Here is an 18644-nt window from a genome sequence, read left to right as displayed (position 1 = left end):
AGCCTGTCTTTCTGCCAGAAGTAACTGTGAGACTTTAGATTATTAGCCTATAAAATAATGAGAGGTGTAGAAGAGGATTTTTTTTTAGCCATTAAATGAATCCCTGCCAAAATTGCTGGCTCTGGAATAAAAAATCCAAACTCCTATTTCTAGATCAGCTGCTGGTACTATACAGGTTAAGTTAACCAATTATTTTAATCTTTCAACTCTCACATCTGTAAAATCAAAAAACGCTCTACTCAAAACTACTTTCTAATGACCTTGGAAGGAAGAAACAATGTCTGCAAAGTAATAATCCACATTTTAATTCCCATCATCTACTGCAAAAACAAAATTTCTCAAACATCTTCTATGTTACAGCACAAGGCTAGGCTAAAAGTGCGGAGAAAGTGATAGCTTTACAATCTAAATCAATACGGCACACAGAAATGCTTAACTAGTAATGATTCTGACTACATAACAATATTGTGGTATCTCCGGTAAAGAGCCTTCATAGTTGAGCTGAACACAGCAGAGAGAATAAAGTTGGATTTGATCAAGATACAAAATAAAAATAGTAGTCATTAAGTTTAAGAAGGCAAAGAGGCAAGTAGGTTGCAAGGTCCTTTGGGTTCTCAAAGCACATCACTCGTCTGTTATTGCATTTAACACACTGTAAGATGGTTTATTTGTCATCCCTACTTAGACTCTAAATTCCTTAAGGACAGAGACCTTGTTCAATACATTTTCTACCCCTAACCCCTTGAATAGGGTCTGGCACACAGAAGAAAATCAACACATGTTTTTTGAGCAGGCAAGGTAAGGACAAAAATCCCTATTTAAATTATTGTACTTTAACCTACACTATTTTGTGCCGATCATTTACTCACTCTCTCAACTCCAAAACCACCATTCTAGATACCGCACTTTGGCGCTGGGGCTGAGACTGCACAATTTTATTTCACGTACTCTTCTGCCAGCTCTCCCTGTTAGGCTTCAACAGTGGAGGTAGTAAAAGGAAAACTGGAGAGCAAAAAGAGGGGTGAAAGGACTTGCTTCCAGTTCCTGGCAGCAGCAGCAACTGCAGCCCCTCACCCTGGCAGAAACAACAGTTTTTAGTCTCCAGCGACTCTGGGTACTTTTAGGTACTTGCAGAAACTGATCAGCAGCTGAATGGTGACCTCCTCAAAGGTTCAGAACCAGGCCAATGGACTCTTTTTTTCCTGAGCTCTTAGGTCAATTACACTGTAATGTTCTCTTTTTGCTCTTAAAACCATCCAACCAACTCCCCACATTAAAACTCCTCTGCTGAAATTCTTACTCAAGTTACTGTTTTCTCTACTAGGACTAATACACTATCAAACAGCTCTCCTTTTAGAGATCTTGCACCTTCACTGAAAAGTTAAGAAAATTTGGAATTATTCCTATAGATAAAATCTATTTTATAAAGGATAACTCAAAACCCTTTAGATTTGTCTGCTAAGGAGTGCCTGGCTGGCTCAGTTGGTGAAGCACGCAACTCCTGATCTCAGGACTGAGTTCAAATCCCATCTTGGGTATAGAGATTACTTAAAAATCTTTTAAAAATTTGTTGAGGTGCACCACAAAAATCATTCCACTTTTGTGTTTTAAACTATCCAACTTGGAAAGAAAAAAAGAAAGGAAATGAGAATTATTTAAATAGCACAAGGTATTCTAAACACACAAAACCATCTCCCTTTACTAGAGCTCATATCCTACAGAAAATATGAGATGGTAAAAGCTCACCTGCCGCTCTTCAAAGGTCTCAGCTCGCACAAGCGTCTACTCACATAAGCATGACCATGCTGTGATTCTTACATTTAAATACATTTTTGGAGGGGCACCTGGCTGGTAGAGTTGGTGGAGCATGCGACTCTGGACCTTGTGGACGAGTTCAAGCCCCAAACTAGGCACAAAGCTTACTCTAAAAAGAAAATAAAGGGCACCTGGGTGGCTCAATTGGTTGAGCAACTGCCTTCATTCAGCTCAGGTCATGATCCTGGAGTCCCCAGATCAGTTTGGGATCAGTTCTCATCAGGCTCCCTACTCAAGCAGGGGGTCTGCTTATCCCTCTGACTGTCCCCCTCTAGTGCTTGCCCTCTCTCATTTTCTCTCTCTCTCTCAAATAAATAAATAGAACCTTTAAAATAAAAAAATTAAAAAGTAAATAAAGATTTTAAAAATTTAAAAAAAATACATATTTCATTGTTCAATATGGCCCCAAATGCAATAGAAAGCTGTTTCTTTTGTTGAACACTAATCTTTTCCAACACTAAAGGTAATCTAGATTTATTGGCATATTGTTCTCCCTTCCTAAGGGATTTTCAAGAAATCATTTTCTTTTTTTTACCACGTGTGACTTTCACTTTATGCATCAACTTTAGAATCTAACCTCTTCATAAAATGCAACGGCACTCTGTAGCATAGTAACAAAAAGAAATCCCCCTTGCAGGAGAGTCCATAATCAACACATCTGTTGAAAATCAATGACCAAAATGCTCTGATAGCTTTCATATGGTCTGTTACTTAATAAAATAGCCTCATTAGACAATTTAATCTAAGGTGAGCTACAAAAATAATCTTTCATTATTGTACCTAACAAACTTATATTTTTAATTATGACAAAATGGAAGATACGGAGAAGCAGCAAACACACTGTTAATCCATTTCCAAATGAAATGGGAGAAAGCAAATGCAAACAACAGGAATCCTTCCTGTAATTTTTAGTAATGTTCACAGCTGAGCTTCCAACATAGAGTATCACTAGGCCCAGACATACTAGCCCACTTCACCTGCCTATAACATCTGTAAGGCAAAAGAGAAGTGAAAAGAATTTTAAACTTGAAAATCCAATGCCAATTCTACTGGAGTTCCTCCAAGTAGCATAAAAATGGATCGTGGGCCACCTACTTCCCTTACCACCTACATCTATAAAGTCAGGGACTCATTACCTAGCTCCTGCTACCGATGTAAAAATACTAACACCACCTTCTCTTTATGCGCCAAGAGTTGTATTACCATAGTCAGTACGTCCATGTAAAATCAACCAAGCTCTATTCCTTTCAACAAGAAATACCCAAGGACCCATCTGACACATTACATGGAAACCTAGGGATGAAGGGGATAAATAGGATATCTTGACCTACAGAGAGGGAAAGGACAGGGCAAATGTTATTGTACCTCTGCACCGCCCCCCCATTATATGGGGATCTGTTCAATTAAATGCAAAAAAAAATTCAGTAAGTTACTATGCTAACTAGGATTTCAGAGAAATGGGGAAAAAATGAAATTGAATAATGTGTCTAATAAAAAGGCCTTCACACCAAGTGTAATAAACACTCAATGTAGATCTGTATGTGGGCAGAACATACATAATCCGACAGTATTTTTCCTTTTCTAAAAATGGCAAACCGTGATGCATTGTTTAGTTTCCCCAGACTTAATAAATGAGTTGCCACAAAATTATGAGTGCTTTAAGTCATACTAAAAATGTGTCCATAACTTTAATAAAGTACATTTTCATGTTAACTCACTTCTCTTGGTGGAAGGAATTATGCTTCTTTGCTTAATGTACAGAAATGAAACTGTCGCTGAAACATCTGGTTATATATTATTCATTAGACATAAATCACCTTTACTCCAAAGACCACATAATAAAAACACAAATCATGAATAAATCAGAGAATGACCTCACACTACACACTAAAGGTCAATAATACAAAAATGAAATTCCTAAGATATTTGCTGACCTGCTCTATACAGTATTTCTATCCACACAAACCTAGGAACTAGCTGAGTGCTCAATACAGGCAGAGAAAAACTCAAAATTCTCAAAATGTCTCAGTATTTTGAATGTGTGCATTGTCTACATAATATTAGTGGCTCTAATTTGAAAATTTTCAGTGCAGCACATATGAGGACCACAAGCTTATTTTTAAAATACTCAGGCTAGCCTATTCAGGCACTTCTCCTTCATAAATTCTCCAAATCACTCTCATACATACTATAATTAACCTCAAGGAGGATTCCACAAGTGTACCTGAAGGAAATAACTCAAATCTTCAGAAAAAGTAAGGGGCCATATTTGCTGTGCTATCGCTGGAAAATGGAGTCTTATAAAACCACCCATCATTTTGCTTTGAACACGTTAAATGTACAATCCAGATTTTAAAAGATACCTGTTGATTGTGACAAGTATAAATTCCGGGGGTGGGGGGGGGGGATCACCAAAAATCTTATTGCTGCCATTTAAATTCTTTGTAAATCAAAGGGTCAAATATTTACTGTAAGAAGCCTGATCTGACACCAATCTAAGTTATTAAAAAATTCAACAACTATACCCCAATGCAAAAAGGGGAAAGTAGATTACCTACCAATTACACTAAGTATTCCAGCTTATCGTCTTGGAACTCACCAAAAGTAGATTATGTAATGCAAATCACTCAGACATGAGTTTTAAACATAATGCTCAGTCTAAAACATCCAACCCACGTCTCAATTTTTTTTTAATTTTTAAAAGTAAAGCGTATTACCAAAACACTGAATGCAAACCTATCCTGTTACAGCAAATTTATTCAGACACCTTAAGGAAACCTAACATTTTCAAGCCACTTTACCCCTTAAAGGCACACATTCTCTCAAACTTTCTGACAGCCATGCAGTATATACCCCAAAAAGGTCTAAAGACGGGAAGACCATAAAGGTCTCAGCGGGCGGATAATCGGAATGAACCTCGGAAGTTTCAAAGACCAACTTTTACTAACAGTATCTCCGGGAGCAAGGAAGCTACTTCCAGAGGAGGCAAAGTCTCTTGACAACCAGGTCTACGGTTCCCTGGCGACACCCAATACCGAAGATCTCGGCGTCAACGACAGGGTTCAAAACGCGAGGCTTCCATCAGAAACAAACCAAGACACCCCCTCCCCCCACGACTCCTCCGGGGCAACCTCGCGGTTTCAGAGAGCAGCAACAGATACTCGCGGGCAGGCAGGCGGCACTCCAGGAATGTTTTAACCCGGGGGGGCTCTCCCCGCAGCCCACAAGGAACCCCGACGCCGAGGAGCGCCTCCACCAGCGAACCCAGACTCCAGCCCCGCGGGGGGAAAAGGGGGCATTCCGCACAAAGCGCCCCTACCCCACCCCCACGGTGTAGACACAGACTGCCGGGCAGCGAGGGGAAGCCCGGAGGAAAAACCCCGCAGTTCACGCGGCTGGCCTCGGAGAGGCCCCTCAGAGAGGCTGGAGCCCCCGCCCCGAGAGGCGAGGGGGCCGCAGAGTGGCCCCGGCCTCCGCGGAGGAGCGGACAGCAAGGGGTTCCCAACGAAGGAAGGAATTCAATCCCTGAGCTTCGCCCACGGGGTCCTCCGCAAGCCGGACCCTTGAAGAACGGGAACAATGAGAAGCTGCCTCCCCCCACCATCCCCGCCCCGAGAGCGGCCGGGGGCGGCGGCGCCATCTCCCCTCACACCCCCGCGGGCAACACACCCCCGGCCCCCGGGCCGCCGTCAGCCGCCCGCAGCCCCGCCGAGCCGACGCGCGTCCCGGCCCGCAGTTTCCGGGCCCTTCGCCTTCTCGCCCGCCCCACTCACCGGCTCCTGCCCCAGCCCGGGACTCAGCCGGCCGCGGCCAGACCGAGACTCAGGTACAAGCCGCCGCGGCCGCCGGCGCCGCCGCACAATATGGCGAGCCTCGGCTTCCGCAATGGAGCTCGGGAAATACAACAGGGGCCGCTCAATATTCATGAGAGACTGAGGGGAAGCCGGCTCGGCCGGCGCTGCGGGGAGGGCGGGAAGGAGCGAGCCAGCGAGGGGGCGGAGGCGCGGGACGCGGACGTACACCGCGCGGGGAGGCCCGCGGCGCGAGGGGAGGGGGCGCCGCCGCGTGCTGGCCTGGAGGGCGCGAGCCGCCCCTCCCCGGGCCGGCCGGCCCCGCCCCTCGGCGCCCTCGGCGGGGTCGACGCAGCCCCCGGGCAACGCCCGGATGTCGACGGCGCGGCCTCGTTTTCGAGCTTCAGGCTGCTGGAGCTTTCTGCCCCGGCTTCGGCCCACCCATTACCCCTCGTCGGCCGGCATTTAGGGTTTGGGCTGGGAGCTGTGCTGTCTGTGACTGCCTCCCGTTCTTCCTCCCATCCCACCCGGCAGACGTCCTCGTTAGGCATTCGGCCCTAGAACTTCACCTGAACTTCGGCTGCCTGCCTCCCCGTTCAACAGACACACACTTACCATCCTGGCAGAGGGACCCTACAACATGTAATTATTACAGGGTAAATGACCTTCTATTCTAGAAGTACATTGTTGGACGTCTGTAAGTATTCCGATCGTTTTCATCAGCTCTATTACACCTTGCTGTTTTCTTCCTTCTTGGCCCCTTCCAGTATTATCTTCTGAACGTGAGAATATGAGAAGTAATAGATTAAGTAGATGTCATCATCACCTAAAACACAAACAATTAGCCAAAAAAATTAATGTGAAATGCGTACAAATTAAGCGATGCACTGAAGAAGTTAAGCGAAAGAGTTCCCTGACCTCAGGGTATGCTATTGGTGAGATGTCCTATTCTCTTAAAAAGATAATCCACAAAATCAGACAGTAAATATGAAGGCATTTGTGACATAAAGAAATGGACCACCCTATAAAACTAGGTTTATAGCCTCCACTGTGTCTCTAACCATGAGACTTAAATTGCATAACCTCTCTGAACTGAATTTTCTTCATTTGCAAAATGAGAATATTGTGTTGGGTAATTCTTAGGTCTTTTCCAGTTTTTGAACTTTCTGAAACTCTCCAAGCAATGCCAAATAAACGGTATGAATTTACTTAGGATTTTGGAAAAGAAAGGGATCAATTACAGCTGGTGTGTGGAAGGAAGATTTCATAAGGAGCTAGGATTTGATTAGTACTTTGGCAGATAGTTTTTGGATGGGTAGAAAGAAAGAAGACAGGTATTAAAATATTAAAGATAACACATTATGTATCCTACCTAACGATCCAATAAAGCAAAACATTATTCTTTTTCAGTGACTTGAAAATTTTCACTGTCTATAGCTTTAAATAGAAATGACAATTCTTGGGAGCCTGGCTGGCTCAGTGGGTAGAGCATTAAACTCTTGAACTCTGGGTGGTGAGTTCAGCCCAACATTGAGCTTGGAATCCCCTACTTACAAAGAAAGAAAGAAAGAAAGGGGGGGGGGGAGGAAGAAAGGAAGGAAGGAAGGACAATTCTCAGACTCTATAAGATCTTCAAGGTCAAGCTCTTTCTCCAGTATGAAAAAAAAAAAAAAAAGTCAAAATACAGATGGTCCCAACTTACAATTCCATGGAGGACTTTTCAACCTAACAGTGGTTGAAAGTGATACTGTTCAGTAGAAACTACTTCAGGTTTTGAATTTTGATCTTTTCCTGGGCTAGCTATATGTGATAGGATACTCTTGTGATACTGGGAAGCAGCACTGAGCCACAACTTCCAGTCAGCCATTCGATCAAGAGGGTAAAATCTGATACAATCACTTTGTACCCATATACAACCATTCTGTTTTTCACTTTCAGTACAATATTCAATTATATGAGCTATTCAGCACTTTATTATAAAATAACTTTGTGTGAGATGATTTTGCCCAACTGTAGCTAATCTAAGTGTTCTGAGCGCGTTTAAGGTAGGCTATGATGACAGTAGGTTTAGGTGTATTAACTGGATTTTGACCTATGATGTTTTCAACCTCCACCAGTTTAGCAGGATGTAGCCTTGTCGTAAGTCAAGGGAGAACTACAATCAAAGCATGCTTCTTCTTCTCCCTTCCTATAATGGTCCACTTTCTAAAGATAGTGCAGTTGCAGAACCATCACTTCTTTACTCATGACAACTGCCTGTGTCTTCATAATTCGGAACCTTTTGCTCCAGTTATGCCTGTGAAGATAATGGTGTATGGTTACATTAAGAAATTCAATCGATGTTGCGAAAAGTGATCATTTGTTGGAAGCATGGGAACTTTATGGATAAAAGTTAAATATAGTACTTTTAAAAGATTCACAGGAGAATTAGTGGGAAATGGAAAACTTATGGGATATGTGGATTAAATGTGATTAAAAAGCTAGACCTCAGGCTAGCATCCTTAATATGAAAGACACGACTGTCAAATTAACGGAACTCATATTATCTATTTTATCTTACTCAAAAACTTGGCATTGAAAGTGCTATACGCCACCCGTGACTATATTAATCGGGAAAGATTTTGTTATGGTATCATAATAAAGTTTCCAAAATCTCCATGCGTTAACACAACAGACATTTATTGCTTGTTCATGCTTCATATGGATCAAACGCCCTCTGTTCCAGTCACTCCATGAACCAGATTGACAGAGGGTCCACTGTTCTGTAACTATCTCACCTAGATAATAGCAGCTGATTCCCTGTGGAAGAGGAAGAGATGAAAGAATCCCAATGAACTTTTCATAGCCTTATATTGGAGAAAAAAAAAACACACAACACATTACTGCAAAAAAAAATTTAGACACACACACACATTACTGGTAGAATTTCACTGACCTAAACTAGTTACATAGCCTCTGCCATCTGCATAGAGACTGAGTCCTTGAACCAAGTCAGAAGTAGGGATATTGGTGAACAATACTAATGTCACCCATCCCGGCCCCACCAGTGAGCTCCTATATATTTTGAAAAAACTCCCAAGAAGTTTTATTCCATAACTGGAAGTTATGCTTCCAAAAGTAAACTCTCTGTGCTTGTTAAGAATTGACTATCATGGGGCACCTGGGTGGCTCAGTGGGTTAAAGCCTCTGCCTTCCGCTCAAGTCAGGGTTCTGGAGTCCTGGGATCGAGCCCCGCATGGGGTTCTCTGCTCAGCGGGGAGCCTGCTTCCCCCTCTCTCTGTCTCTGCCTGCCTCTCTGCCTGCTTGTGATCTCTGTCTGTCAAATAAATAAATAAAATCTTAAAAAAAAAAAAAAAGAATTGACTACCATGTAAATAGAATGGACTTGCCATTTTCTTCCCCTTTGTTTTAGTTGTATATTAAATCAATGTCAGTCTGTCTAGTGATTGACATATCCAAACTACATTCCTTTTGCTAACTTTTTTACCTGACCTAAGGGATATTACCCTAAAAACATTTCCTACTAATACTCTGCACCCATGTTACATTACTAATTGAAGGTAATAATCATATCTTCAGTAGGAAAATGCTAACACTACATAATACAAGTATCATACTATAGGTAGATGACTCCATGAACTCTAGGTTAAAAAGATTCTTTTTGAGGTGGCCGGCTGGCTCAGTCAGAAGATCATGCGACTCTTGATCTTGGGGTTGTCAGTTTCAGCCCTGTGTTGGGGGTGGAGTTTACCTTAAAAAAAAAAAAGATTATTTTCCCTCAAAACTTGAGAAGTGTGCCCTATTAATCACATGGTGAACTGAGTATAGAAATCATTTCTGATCACAAAATTCACAGCTTTACTGGCTTTCTGCTATGGTAATGATACAAAATTAGATTAGTTTAGCTCAACCAACGTTTATTGAGCATCAACTATGTGCCAACACTTTGCCAAGTTCTTGGAATAAATATGCAAATGTAAGTAGGACATAAGTTCCTTGAGAACAGAAATCCTGTCCACCAGTGTATACCTAGAGATTAGTGTGATGCTAGGCCCATATACTAGATGCTCAATAAATAGGTGTTAAAAGAATGAAAGACGAATCTTTGATCTCAGTGTGTAATGAAATAGAGCAGTGCATATGAGCTGGGTTTGCCTCAGTTTTATCACTGACAAGCAGAAATTTCTATTAAGATTGCTGTTAGTCCTTGCAGAATCTTTCTCTATTTAGGCAGTGTGTTTGAAATGGGAATATATGCCGGCCTATTCTATATATACCATATGGATTTCTTTTCAGTTGTGCTCCAAATATCTAATTGTTAAACTGCTTTTCTAAAATGAAGATTTAAGGCCACCAATAGCTTGTTACCGATAAACTATGTATGTCTCACAGTTTCTATAGCACATTTATATTAATTATTTCACAGAATCCTCAGTTCAGCCCTCCAAGGTATAATTCCTACTTTATAGACAAGGAAAATGTGACTTCTGTGGTTAACTAGCTTTTGCAGACATTGAGCTCATAAGTGGCAGAGCTGAGACTCAAACCTAGGTCATCTGAATTCAAGCCGAGGGATACCTTACCTTCGTACCACAGGTGCCTTCCCGCTCAATGCTGCATACTAAACTTCAGCATTTTCTTTCTTTCTAATGGGTAAGCAGCATATAAGAGAAACATCTCCAGAGCTTCCTCTCAACACTAGTATTATTCCAGTCCTCAGTGTGGTCTATTTTTAAGAAGCTAGGGATGATGTTAAATATAAGTGTGTAAACTTGATCCATTGACAGAAAACCAGCAGGTCTTGGTTTTGTTTTCTTAGAAAATTTGCTTTACAGGGGCACCTGGGTGGCTCAGTGGGTTAAAGTCTCTGCCTTCGGCTCAGGTCAGGATCCCAGGGTCCTGGGATCAAGCCCCACATCAGGCTCTCTGCTCAGCAGGGAGCCTGCTTCCCCCTCTCTCTCTCTCTCTGCCTGCCTCTCTGCCTACTTGTGATCTCTGTCTGTCAAATAAATAAATAAAAACCTTTAGGAAAAGTTTGCTTTATGAAAACAAAACAAAATTAAAAGTTGGGTTAGAAAACAGGAATAGCTTGGGATTTAATCACCATCTATATATTTACTGTTGTCAAAATATATCTCCTAAAAAAAATTCTTTATTTGCCATCCTTTAGATGTGTTGTGCTTTCTTTGAAGGGGTCAACTTAAGTAGGGACATTGTAGAAAGGCCTAAAGAGACCTATAATTCAAGGTGACTTCAGGAAGCCAGCAACTCAAGATTTACAACCTCTTCAGCTGAAAAAATATAGCTGTAGCCACAGGCTTTAGTGAAGTTTTATTTGTATTTCAGCATAGTGCATGTCTTCTTGTGACATTTCCCTTGGTGTTTTAGTTCATTCCTCTTTATATTCCCAAGACAACCCAAATAATTGGTGCTACTCTTAACGATTCAACTTGAAGAAGTTAAATAGATTAAATGAGATGGGCAAGTTAGACTTTTGGGGAGAACTACACAATACTGCTACTTCCCTCCTTTGGAGACTTGGAATGGTATTTTATGTGTCCCAGATGTGGCCACATTCTGCCTAACATCTGGTAGTGCATTTTATTAAAATAATGAACTAGCATATGTTTGAAAAGTCAAAAGAAAGAATAAAAGTTTTCATTCTGATGCAACACAAATAGCCAACTGTTTCTTTGTAGTTAATAATGGGACATATAAATGGGAAATATTACTGTGATATCCAACTTCAAGTATAAGTTAAAGTATGATTTAAAAATTACTGGCTTAAGCTTTCTAACATGAAAAATGTTTATTCCATTCAAGTGAACTTTGAAAGTATTTTCCTTTCAAAATGTTTACTGGAAGGGAAGAGAGTTGTTTCTTGGCGTTGATATAGGAACACCAAGAATCATCCTGGAAGCTAACAAGGAATAGATAATTAAGATCAAAACTCAGAACTAAAATGGAAATTTCTCGGGAGAAGAAAGCTGGACGATCTTTATGGGAAAGTACAGCTGAAGAGTGCAAAATACTCAAGTCAAATGACAACTGCTCAAACTGCCTTTTTGGACATTTTAATTTTTTCCACTTAAAACAAGCATGGTGCTAGAATGGTTTTTGTGGGGTGAGAGAGCGGAGGGTAAAGACATCTCTTATCTAATACATTTCTGGGAAATGTTTTTAGTAAAGAATCTAAAAGAACTGCCAACTCCCACCCATACAAAGAAAATTTTGTTTTATTTTAGACTACATTAAGATCTGGAAACCCCTGCAGTATCCATCCATCTGCTGGGTCATTTGCATTTTACACTCTACAGAAGCAAGCCATTAAAATATACATCAAATAAGACACTAAAGTAGGTTATAATTCAGGTAAATCCAAAAACCATTCTGATCAACCTAGAATAATGAGGTTTTGTGTGTTACACCCAGGAAGAGACATTTTTTAAGGATTTTAGTCTGTACAAAATTTATATCATTTTTAAAATAAACATTTCACAGACCATCCTTATGAGATCAGAATTAACTATTGTCCCTTAAGGATTATGAAATCTGTCACATATGAAGTATGGGATAAAGATGACTGCAAAAGAACCTTCTTGTCATAGTATCCTGTTAAGGATATAGGGTGACCTAACACACTGTTATATCCCTCTCCAACACTCACAGCTATGATCTAATTAGTTCTTGTCTTAAGGCAGTACTGATGCTCTTCGTGTATTTTCAATTCATTGACTTCTTGACATTTACACATCCTTAGTCTCCGACTTCACTCTTGGACTTTATTACATTAGCTGTCCTGGTTTGACCCTTTCCTAAAATTTAAAAAGACGACTGTGGGCCTGACTTCAACACAGCTGTCCCTTCTTCCACATGATCCAGTTCTTAGCTATTTGCCAACCTATTCATTTCCTGACTTGCTCTTCAATTAGGCTTGGCCATATCCTTACCCCAGCCTTGAACATGGGGCTTGACACACAGTGAATACAAACGGCATTACAAGAACATGGCAAACATAACCTGTAGACACCATGCCATTTATGGTACGGGAAAAGAGCCATCTTTATCAACAAATACAGAAAATACAGAGCTCTGTAGTGGAAAAGAACAGAGAAACAATGAGGAGAGACATTTGGAGAGACAATGAGGAGGACATTTGGAGAGAGCCCAAATGTCCACTGATTGCTGTCTGTGGTACAGAATACTCCAGGAACAATCCTGGATCAGGAAAACCCATGTTAGGAATGTCATGTGGTATCTTGCAGCTGCCCCCCACCCCACCAAAAGAATAATGACCAACAAGAAAGTTTGTTATCGGTGGATCTTCAGTTTGAACGTTGATTTTGAAGAGTCTTGTCAAAACATACTAATATTTCATACCAAGAGTAAAAGTTTAACATGCTATATATTATTCCCAATATTCCAAGTGGAACTTGAAAGTTGATTACTTCTCAAGCCAGATTTAGCATTTTCTCCCCCATTCACTTGCCTAGATTTGTTGTATGGAAATATGTCCCCCTAACCCACCCAAGAGAATGAAAGTAGCATGACGGCACAATGTTAGTATTCATCTTTCAGTGCCAGTCATTATTCATTTTAAGTGGGCCCCAATACTTGAAACATTATAATCTATGGGTATGCATAGGCTTTGCTCCTAAGATACATCTGGAATGTCTTCAGGTAATGAGAATAACTACAGTTTTTAAAAAGCAGTCACTAAATATACTTGTTTTGCGTATTTTACAAAGAGTGTTTAATAATTACAACAATACTTAGAAAGCGAAACTTTGAATAGGCATAATTTTCTACCTACTACGTTCACACAATTATAATACAAGTTGTTGGTCTGTGTTTATGAACACATATATTACATATATTAATGATGTGCATGAAAATGACACAACCCCCTAAGAGGGCAACTTGGTAGTTCTCAAAATTTTGAGGGGGTGTATCTTTCAGCCTAAGAGATCCAGTTCCAGGAATGTATCTTACAGAAGTACTCACACGAGTGTGCAAAGAAATATATACATGGATGTTAATTTTTACATTGCTTACATTTGTAAAAATCTGACTATAATTTTGTTTTTGGTTAAATAAATTTTATTTATTTATTGGTTAAATAAAATTTAGTATTCAACACCGTATCTTATAACTGTTAAAAAGAATGAGATAAAGCTACTGCTTAACATCACTCATCAGGGAAATAAAAATCAAAACCATGATGAGATACCACCTCACACCTGTCAGAATGGCTAAAATTAACAACACTGGAAACAACAGATGTTGGCAAGATTTCAGGGAAGGGGAAGGCTCTTACATTGTTGGTGGGAATGCATATTGGTGCAGCCACTCTGGAAAACAGCATGGAGGTTCCTCAAAAAGTTAAAAATAGGGGGTGTCTGGGTGGCTCAGTGGGTTAAAGCCTCTGCTTTCGGCTCGGGTCATGATCCCAGGGTCCTAGGATCGAGTCCCGCATTGGGCTCTCTGCTTCGGCGGGGAGCCTGCTTCCTCCTCTCTCTGCCTGCCTTTCTGCCTACTTGTGATCTCTATCTGTCAAATAAATAAATAAAATATTTTTTAAAAAAATAGAACTACCCTATGATCCAACAATTGCACTACTGGGTATTAACCCAAAGGACACAAAAATACAGATTCAAAAGGACGCATGCACCCTGATGTTTATAGGAGCATTACCAACAACAGCCAAACTATGGAGAGAGCCCAAATGTGCACTGACTGATGAATGGACAAAGAAGATGTGGTATACATACACACACACACACACACACACGCACGCATATACAATGGAATATTACTCAGCCATCAAAAAGAATGAAATCTTGACATTTGCAATGACATAGATGAAGCTAGAGTGTATTATGCTAAGTGAAATAAGTCAGAGAAAGACAAATACCATGATTTCCCTCTTACGTGGATTTTAAGAAACAAAACAGATGAACATAGGAGAAGGGAAAAGAAAGGGGAGAGAGGCAAAGTATAAGAGACTCTTGGGGCGCCTGGGTGGCTCAGTGGATTAAGCTGCTGCCTTCGGCTCAGGGCATGATCTCAGTGTCCTGGGATCGAGCCCCACATCGGGCTCTCTGCTCAGCAGGGAGCCTGCTTCCCCCTCTGTCTCTGCCTGCCTCTCTGCCTACTTGTGATCTCTCTCTCTCTGTCAAATAAAATAAATAAAATCTTTAAAAAAAAAAAAAGTATAAGAGACTCTTAACAATAGGGGCGCCTGGGTGGCTCAATGGGTTAAGCCTCTGCCTTCGGCCCAGGTCATGATCTCAGGGTCCTGGGATGGAGGCCCGCATTGGGCTCTCTGCTCAGGGGGGACCCTGCTTCCCTCTATCTCTGCCTGCCTCTCTGCATAATTGTGATCTCTCTCTCTGTCAAATAAATAAATAAAAACAAAATCTTAATATTATTAAAAAAGAGAGACTCTTAATAATAGAGAACAATGGGGCGCCTGGGTGGCTCAGTGGGTTAAAGCCTCTGCCTTAGGCTCAGGTCATGATCCCGGGGTCCTGGGATCGAGCCCCACATCAGCTCTCTGCTCAGCGGGGAGCCTGCTTCCTCCTCTCTTTCTCTGCCTGCCTCTCCACTTACTTGTGATCTCTCTGTCAAGTAAATAAATAAAATCTTAAAAAAAAAAAATAGAGAACAAACTGAGGGTTGATGGAGGAAGGGTGGGAAATGAGCTAAATGGGTGCTGGGTATCAAGGAGGGCACTTGTGATGAGCACTGGGTGTTATATGTAAATGATGAATCACTAAATTCTATACCTGAAACAAATTTTACCATATATGATAAATAACCAGAATTTAAATAAAATCTTGGAGGAAAAAAAGCTACAAGTACTGATATAGAAAGATATCAAAAATATATTATCAACTGAAAAGTCAAGTCTGTCAGCAATGTATGTAATGTGTACCAAATATCCTATCCTATTTTTGTAATACAAACATATTCAAATGAATATACACCAAAATATTAAGAGGAATTATATTTAAGGAAAAGAGATCTTTTGAGGACTTTCAGTTTCTGAATTTTTTTTTTTAAAGATTTTATTTATTTATTTGACAGAGAGAGACCACAAGTAGGCAGAGAGGCAGGCAGAGAAAGAGAGAGGAGGAAGCAGGCTCCCTGCTGAGCAGAGAGCCCGATGCGGGACTCGATCCCAGGACCTTGAGATCATGACCTGAGCCAAGGCAGCGGCTTAACCCACTGAGCCACCCAGGCGCCCTGAATTATTTTTTAATTTCTGTATCATCTGCATGTTTCACACTGGAATAAAACATTAAGCTTTAAATAAATAAATAAATAATGTTTAAATAAAACATTAAACTTTATCATAAAAGTAAAGATACAATTACATGTAAAAAGTAAACATCTAGGAGCACCTGGGTGGCTTAGTCGTCAAGCATCTGCCTTTGGCTCAGGTCATGGTCCCAGGGTCCTGGAATCAAGCCCAGCGTCTAGCTCCCTGCTCAGTGGGAAGCCTGCCTCTCGCTCTTCCATTCCGCCTGCTTGTGTTCCCTCTCTCACTGTCTCTCTCTCTCTGTCAAATAAAATCTAAAAAAAAAAAAAGTAAATCTCTAATAAAAATGATTGAAATTTCTGCACATATCCACCTATTATTAGAGGAAGGGTGGAAGTGAAAAAAAAAAAGCTGTTCTAGATCAGGCAATATCAGCCAAAGCAAACAGAAAAACTAGAATTTGGAAATTCTTTGGTTCTAGAGCTCCAGTTGTGTAGTGACCTTGAAAATCAGGAAATTAATGTCTTATTACTAAACTTCAATTTCCATTCCCCTAAACATTCCTGACCCTACTTAGTAAGAATTTAGGCTAAGCAGGGTCCAAGCAATGATTACACAACCCTCAAATAGTAACCCTTTAAAAGAGTTCTAGGACCTATATAATTATCTTGGAATTCTATTCTTCTACTAATTTATATCCCACAGTCTCTAGGAGAAATATCAGATGTTGTTTGCTAATTAAACTTCTAGTACTCCCTCCGGAAATTCCTGCTGATTTAGCTTGTGATTACTGGAAACAAATACAAATTGTAGGTTGAGAATCACATATTTGAATTTTCCATCTTATATGCATCTACTCCAGGGAATTCTAAGTTTCTAGACTTTTTGAGATCACCATATGGTGAAAAGCTTGGGCAGTATGTTAGGCCAGGTTCAAGAGACTTGACCTCTCTCCAGATTGGATCAGATGACCCAAGGGGTCAAAGCAAGAACACTAGTCATTGCATTTGGGGTAGAATGGGGGTGGGGTTGTGCAGAGATAAACTCAGGAACTGGCTGAAAAAAATAGGTTGTTGTCCAAAGTGTCCAGATGCCCAGAGCAAATACACAGGCAAGAAGGAACTCCAAAAAGTGGGGCATAGGATAAGTTTAAGGGGGTAAAATACACCTACCTGAAAGCTGAATCAGGGGGTCTGAAGCCAGGTCATCAAGAGTAGCTATCTTTCCTTCTCCTCCAGGAGAGGATGACAAGTGAGATGAAGAATAAGGGTAAAGTCCAATATGGCCGGTGTTAGCGGAGACTGGCAAAAGGATACCCCTGACCTTGACTCTAGATCCTAAAGATTCGGAGAGGCCTAGTCTGAAGACACATGCAGAGCAGAGTATCAAATGAGGGTTGTGAGAAACAGAGGGTTCGTTAGGAAAACTAGAGATGGATCCAAATAGCATACCGAGAATGTCTGCTGTGGAAACAAGAAGACAAATGGGATGTCATCGTTTGGAAAGCATCGCCGTAAGACGCACACGTTGTGCCGCTGCTGGGGTTCGAAGGCCTACCACCTTCAGAGGTCCACCTGTGGCAAAGGTGGCTATCCTGCCAACCGCAAGGGAAAGTGTAACTGGAGTGCCAAGGCTAAAAGAAGAAACACCACTGAGACTGGTCGAATGAGGAGGCACCTAAAAATTGTAGACCGCAGATTCAGGCATGGGTTCCATGAAGGAACAACACCTAAGCCCAAGAGGGCTGCTGTTGCAGAGTCCAGTTCATCTGAAGGATTTCAACTACTAGTCATACAATAAATGTTCTGGTTTAAAAAAAAAAAAAATAGCATACCAAATTTGTGAAAATCTCCCAACACAGATGCGAGCAACAGCCAATGTCAGTGAGAGCTGAGCATGTGATAATTGGCTTTTTCTTGGTTCCAATTTCTTGGATCCTCTGACCCTCTCCAGGTCAGTCTCTGTTGTGGCTTCACATCATGACTTCAAGCTCTAAGTTTTGGAATGTCCCAGGTTTAGTCTTAGTACTTTTTTCCCCTTTTAATTTATATCCTCTGTCTGGGTGATTCTCTTCAGTACTGTGGCTGTAAGTATATGTTAACTACTCTCAATTTTCTCCAAACTTACGGATTTCTCTAAGTTTCCTGGAATTTAAGGACGTCTCTAAACTTATATCCAATTCCCTTTTCAGCCCCTCTTCTTAGATGTCTAATAAGTATATCAAATATAAAATGTCTAAGCTAGATCTCCTTTTTGAAAAGTAAACAGAGAACAACATGTGATTTCTTTTTAAAGATTTTGTTTATTTGACAGAGATCACAAGTAGGCAGAGAGAGGGGGAAGAAGGCTCCCTGCTGAGAAGAGAGCCTGATGCGGGGCTTGATCCCAAGACCCTGAGATCATGACCTGAGCTGAAGGCAGAGGCTTAACCCACTGAGCCACCCAGGGGCCCCCAACACATGATTTTTAACTGTCCTTTTATTTGTAGCTATAATATCTAAATCACTTTATAGACCCAAGGGAGTTAAAAGAAATTACTCCTTATGATTACTCAAACCACATAAATAACTCAAAATGTAATATTAATGTTTTAAGTATATTTGCATACATATTCACTTATACATTACCTTCGCAAGAGTCTATAACTCCTGACCACACTCAGTAATTCAAAGACAGAAAACATAGACCCTCTCCTTAAAGAACCTGGCATCTAGTAGGGGACACAGACACATACCAGATGTGATGAGGTAAATAAAAGAAAGGCAACAGGAATG

The 18644-nt window shown here is 40.9% G+C and overlaps 2 protein-coding genes across 4 annotated transcripts in view; one reads left to right on the top strand and one right to left on the bottom strand.

Annotated features, from left to right (window-relative positions):
* RNF2 (ring finger protein 2) overlaps positions 1-5720 on the bottom strand; it is a 44382-nt gene extending 38662 nt beyond the window's left edge. The window contains exon 1 of one of the 3 annotated variants that reach the window (XM_004767956.3): positions 5589-5720. The gene's annotated coding sequence lies outside the window, so the exon portion shown is untranslated. Of the gene's footprint in view, positions 1-4763; positions 4849-5588 lie in introns of those variants that run through there. The other 2 variants (XM_004767957.3, XM_004767958.3) reach the window with 2 other exon arrangements.
* A 10967-nt stretch (positions 5721-16687) lies between these two features.
* On the top strand, positions 16688-18135 carry LOC123390369 (60S ribosomal protein L37-like). Its single transcript, XM_045074337.1, has one exon. It carries the CDS (start codon positions 17359-17361, stop codon positions 17668-17670), a length of 312 nt encoding a protein of 103 aa, XP_044930272.1. The 5' UTR covers positions 16688-17358; the 3' UTR covers positions 17671-18135.
* Positions 18136-18644: the final 509 nt, after the last annotated feature.

The sequence above is a fragment of the Mustela putorius genome, unplaced genomic scaffold (assembly GCF_011764305.1).
Source record: "Mustela putorius furo isolate JIRA1106 unplaced genomic scaffold, ASM1176430v1.1 tig00537335_pilon_pilon_pilon, whole genome shotgun sequence".
Lineage (NCBI taxonomy): Eukaryota > Metazoa > Chordata > Mammalia > Carnivora > Mustelidae > Mustela > Mustela putorius.
The sequence above is the reverse complement of the archived record's forward strand: the minus strand, read 5'-3'. Positions and strand labels throughout refer to the sequence as shown.

Coding starts and splice junctions, on each gene's coding strand:
- LOC123390369 (XM_045074337.1), top strand. CDS start 17,359: ATGTCATCGTTTGGAAAGCATCGCCGTAAGACGCACACGTTGTGCCGC.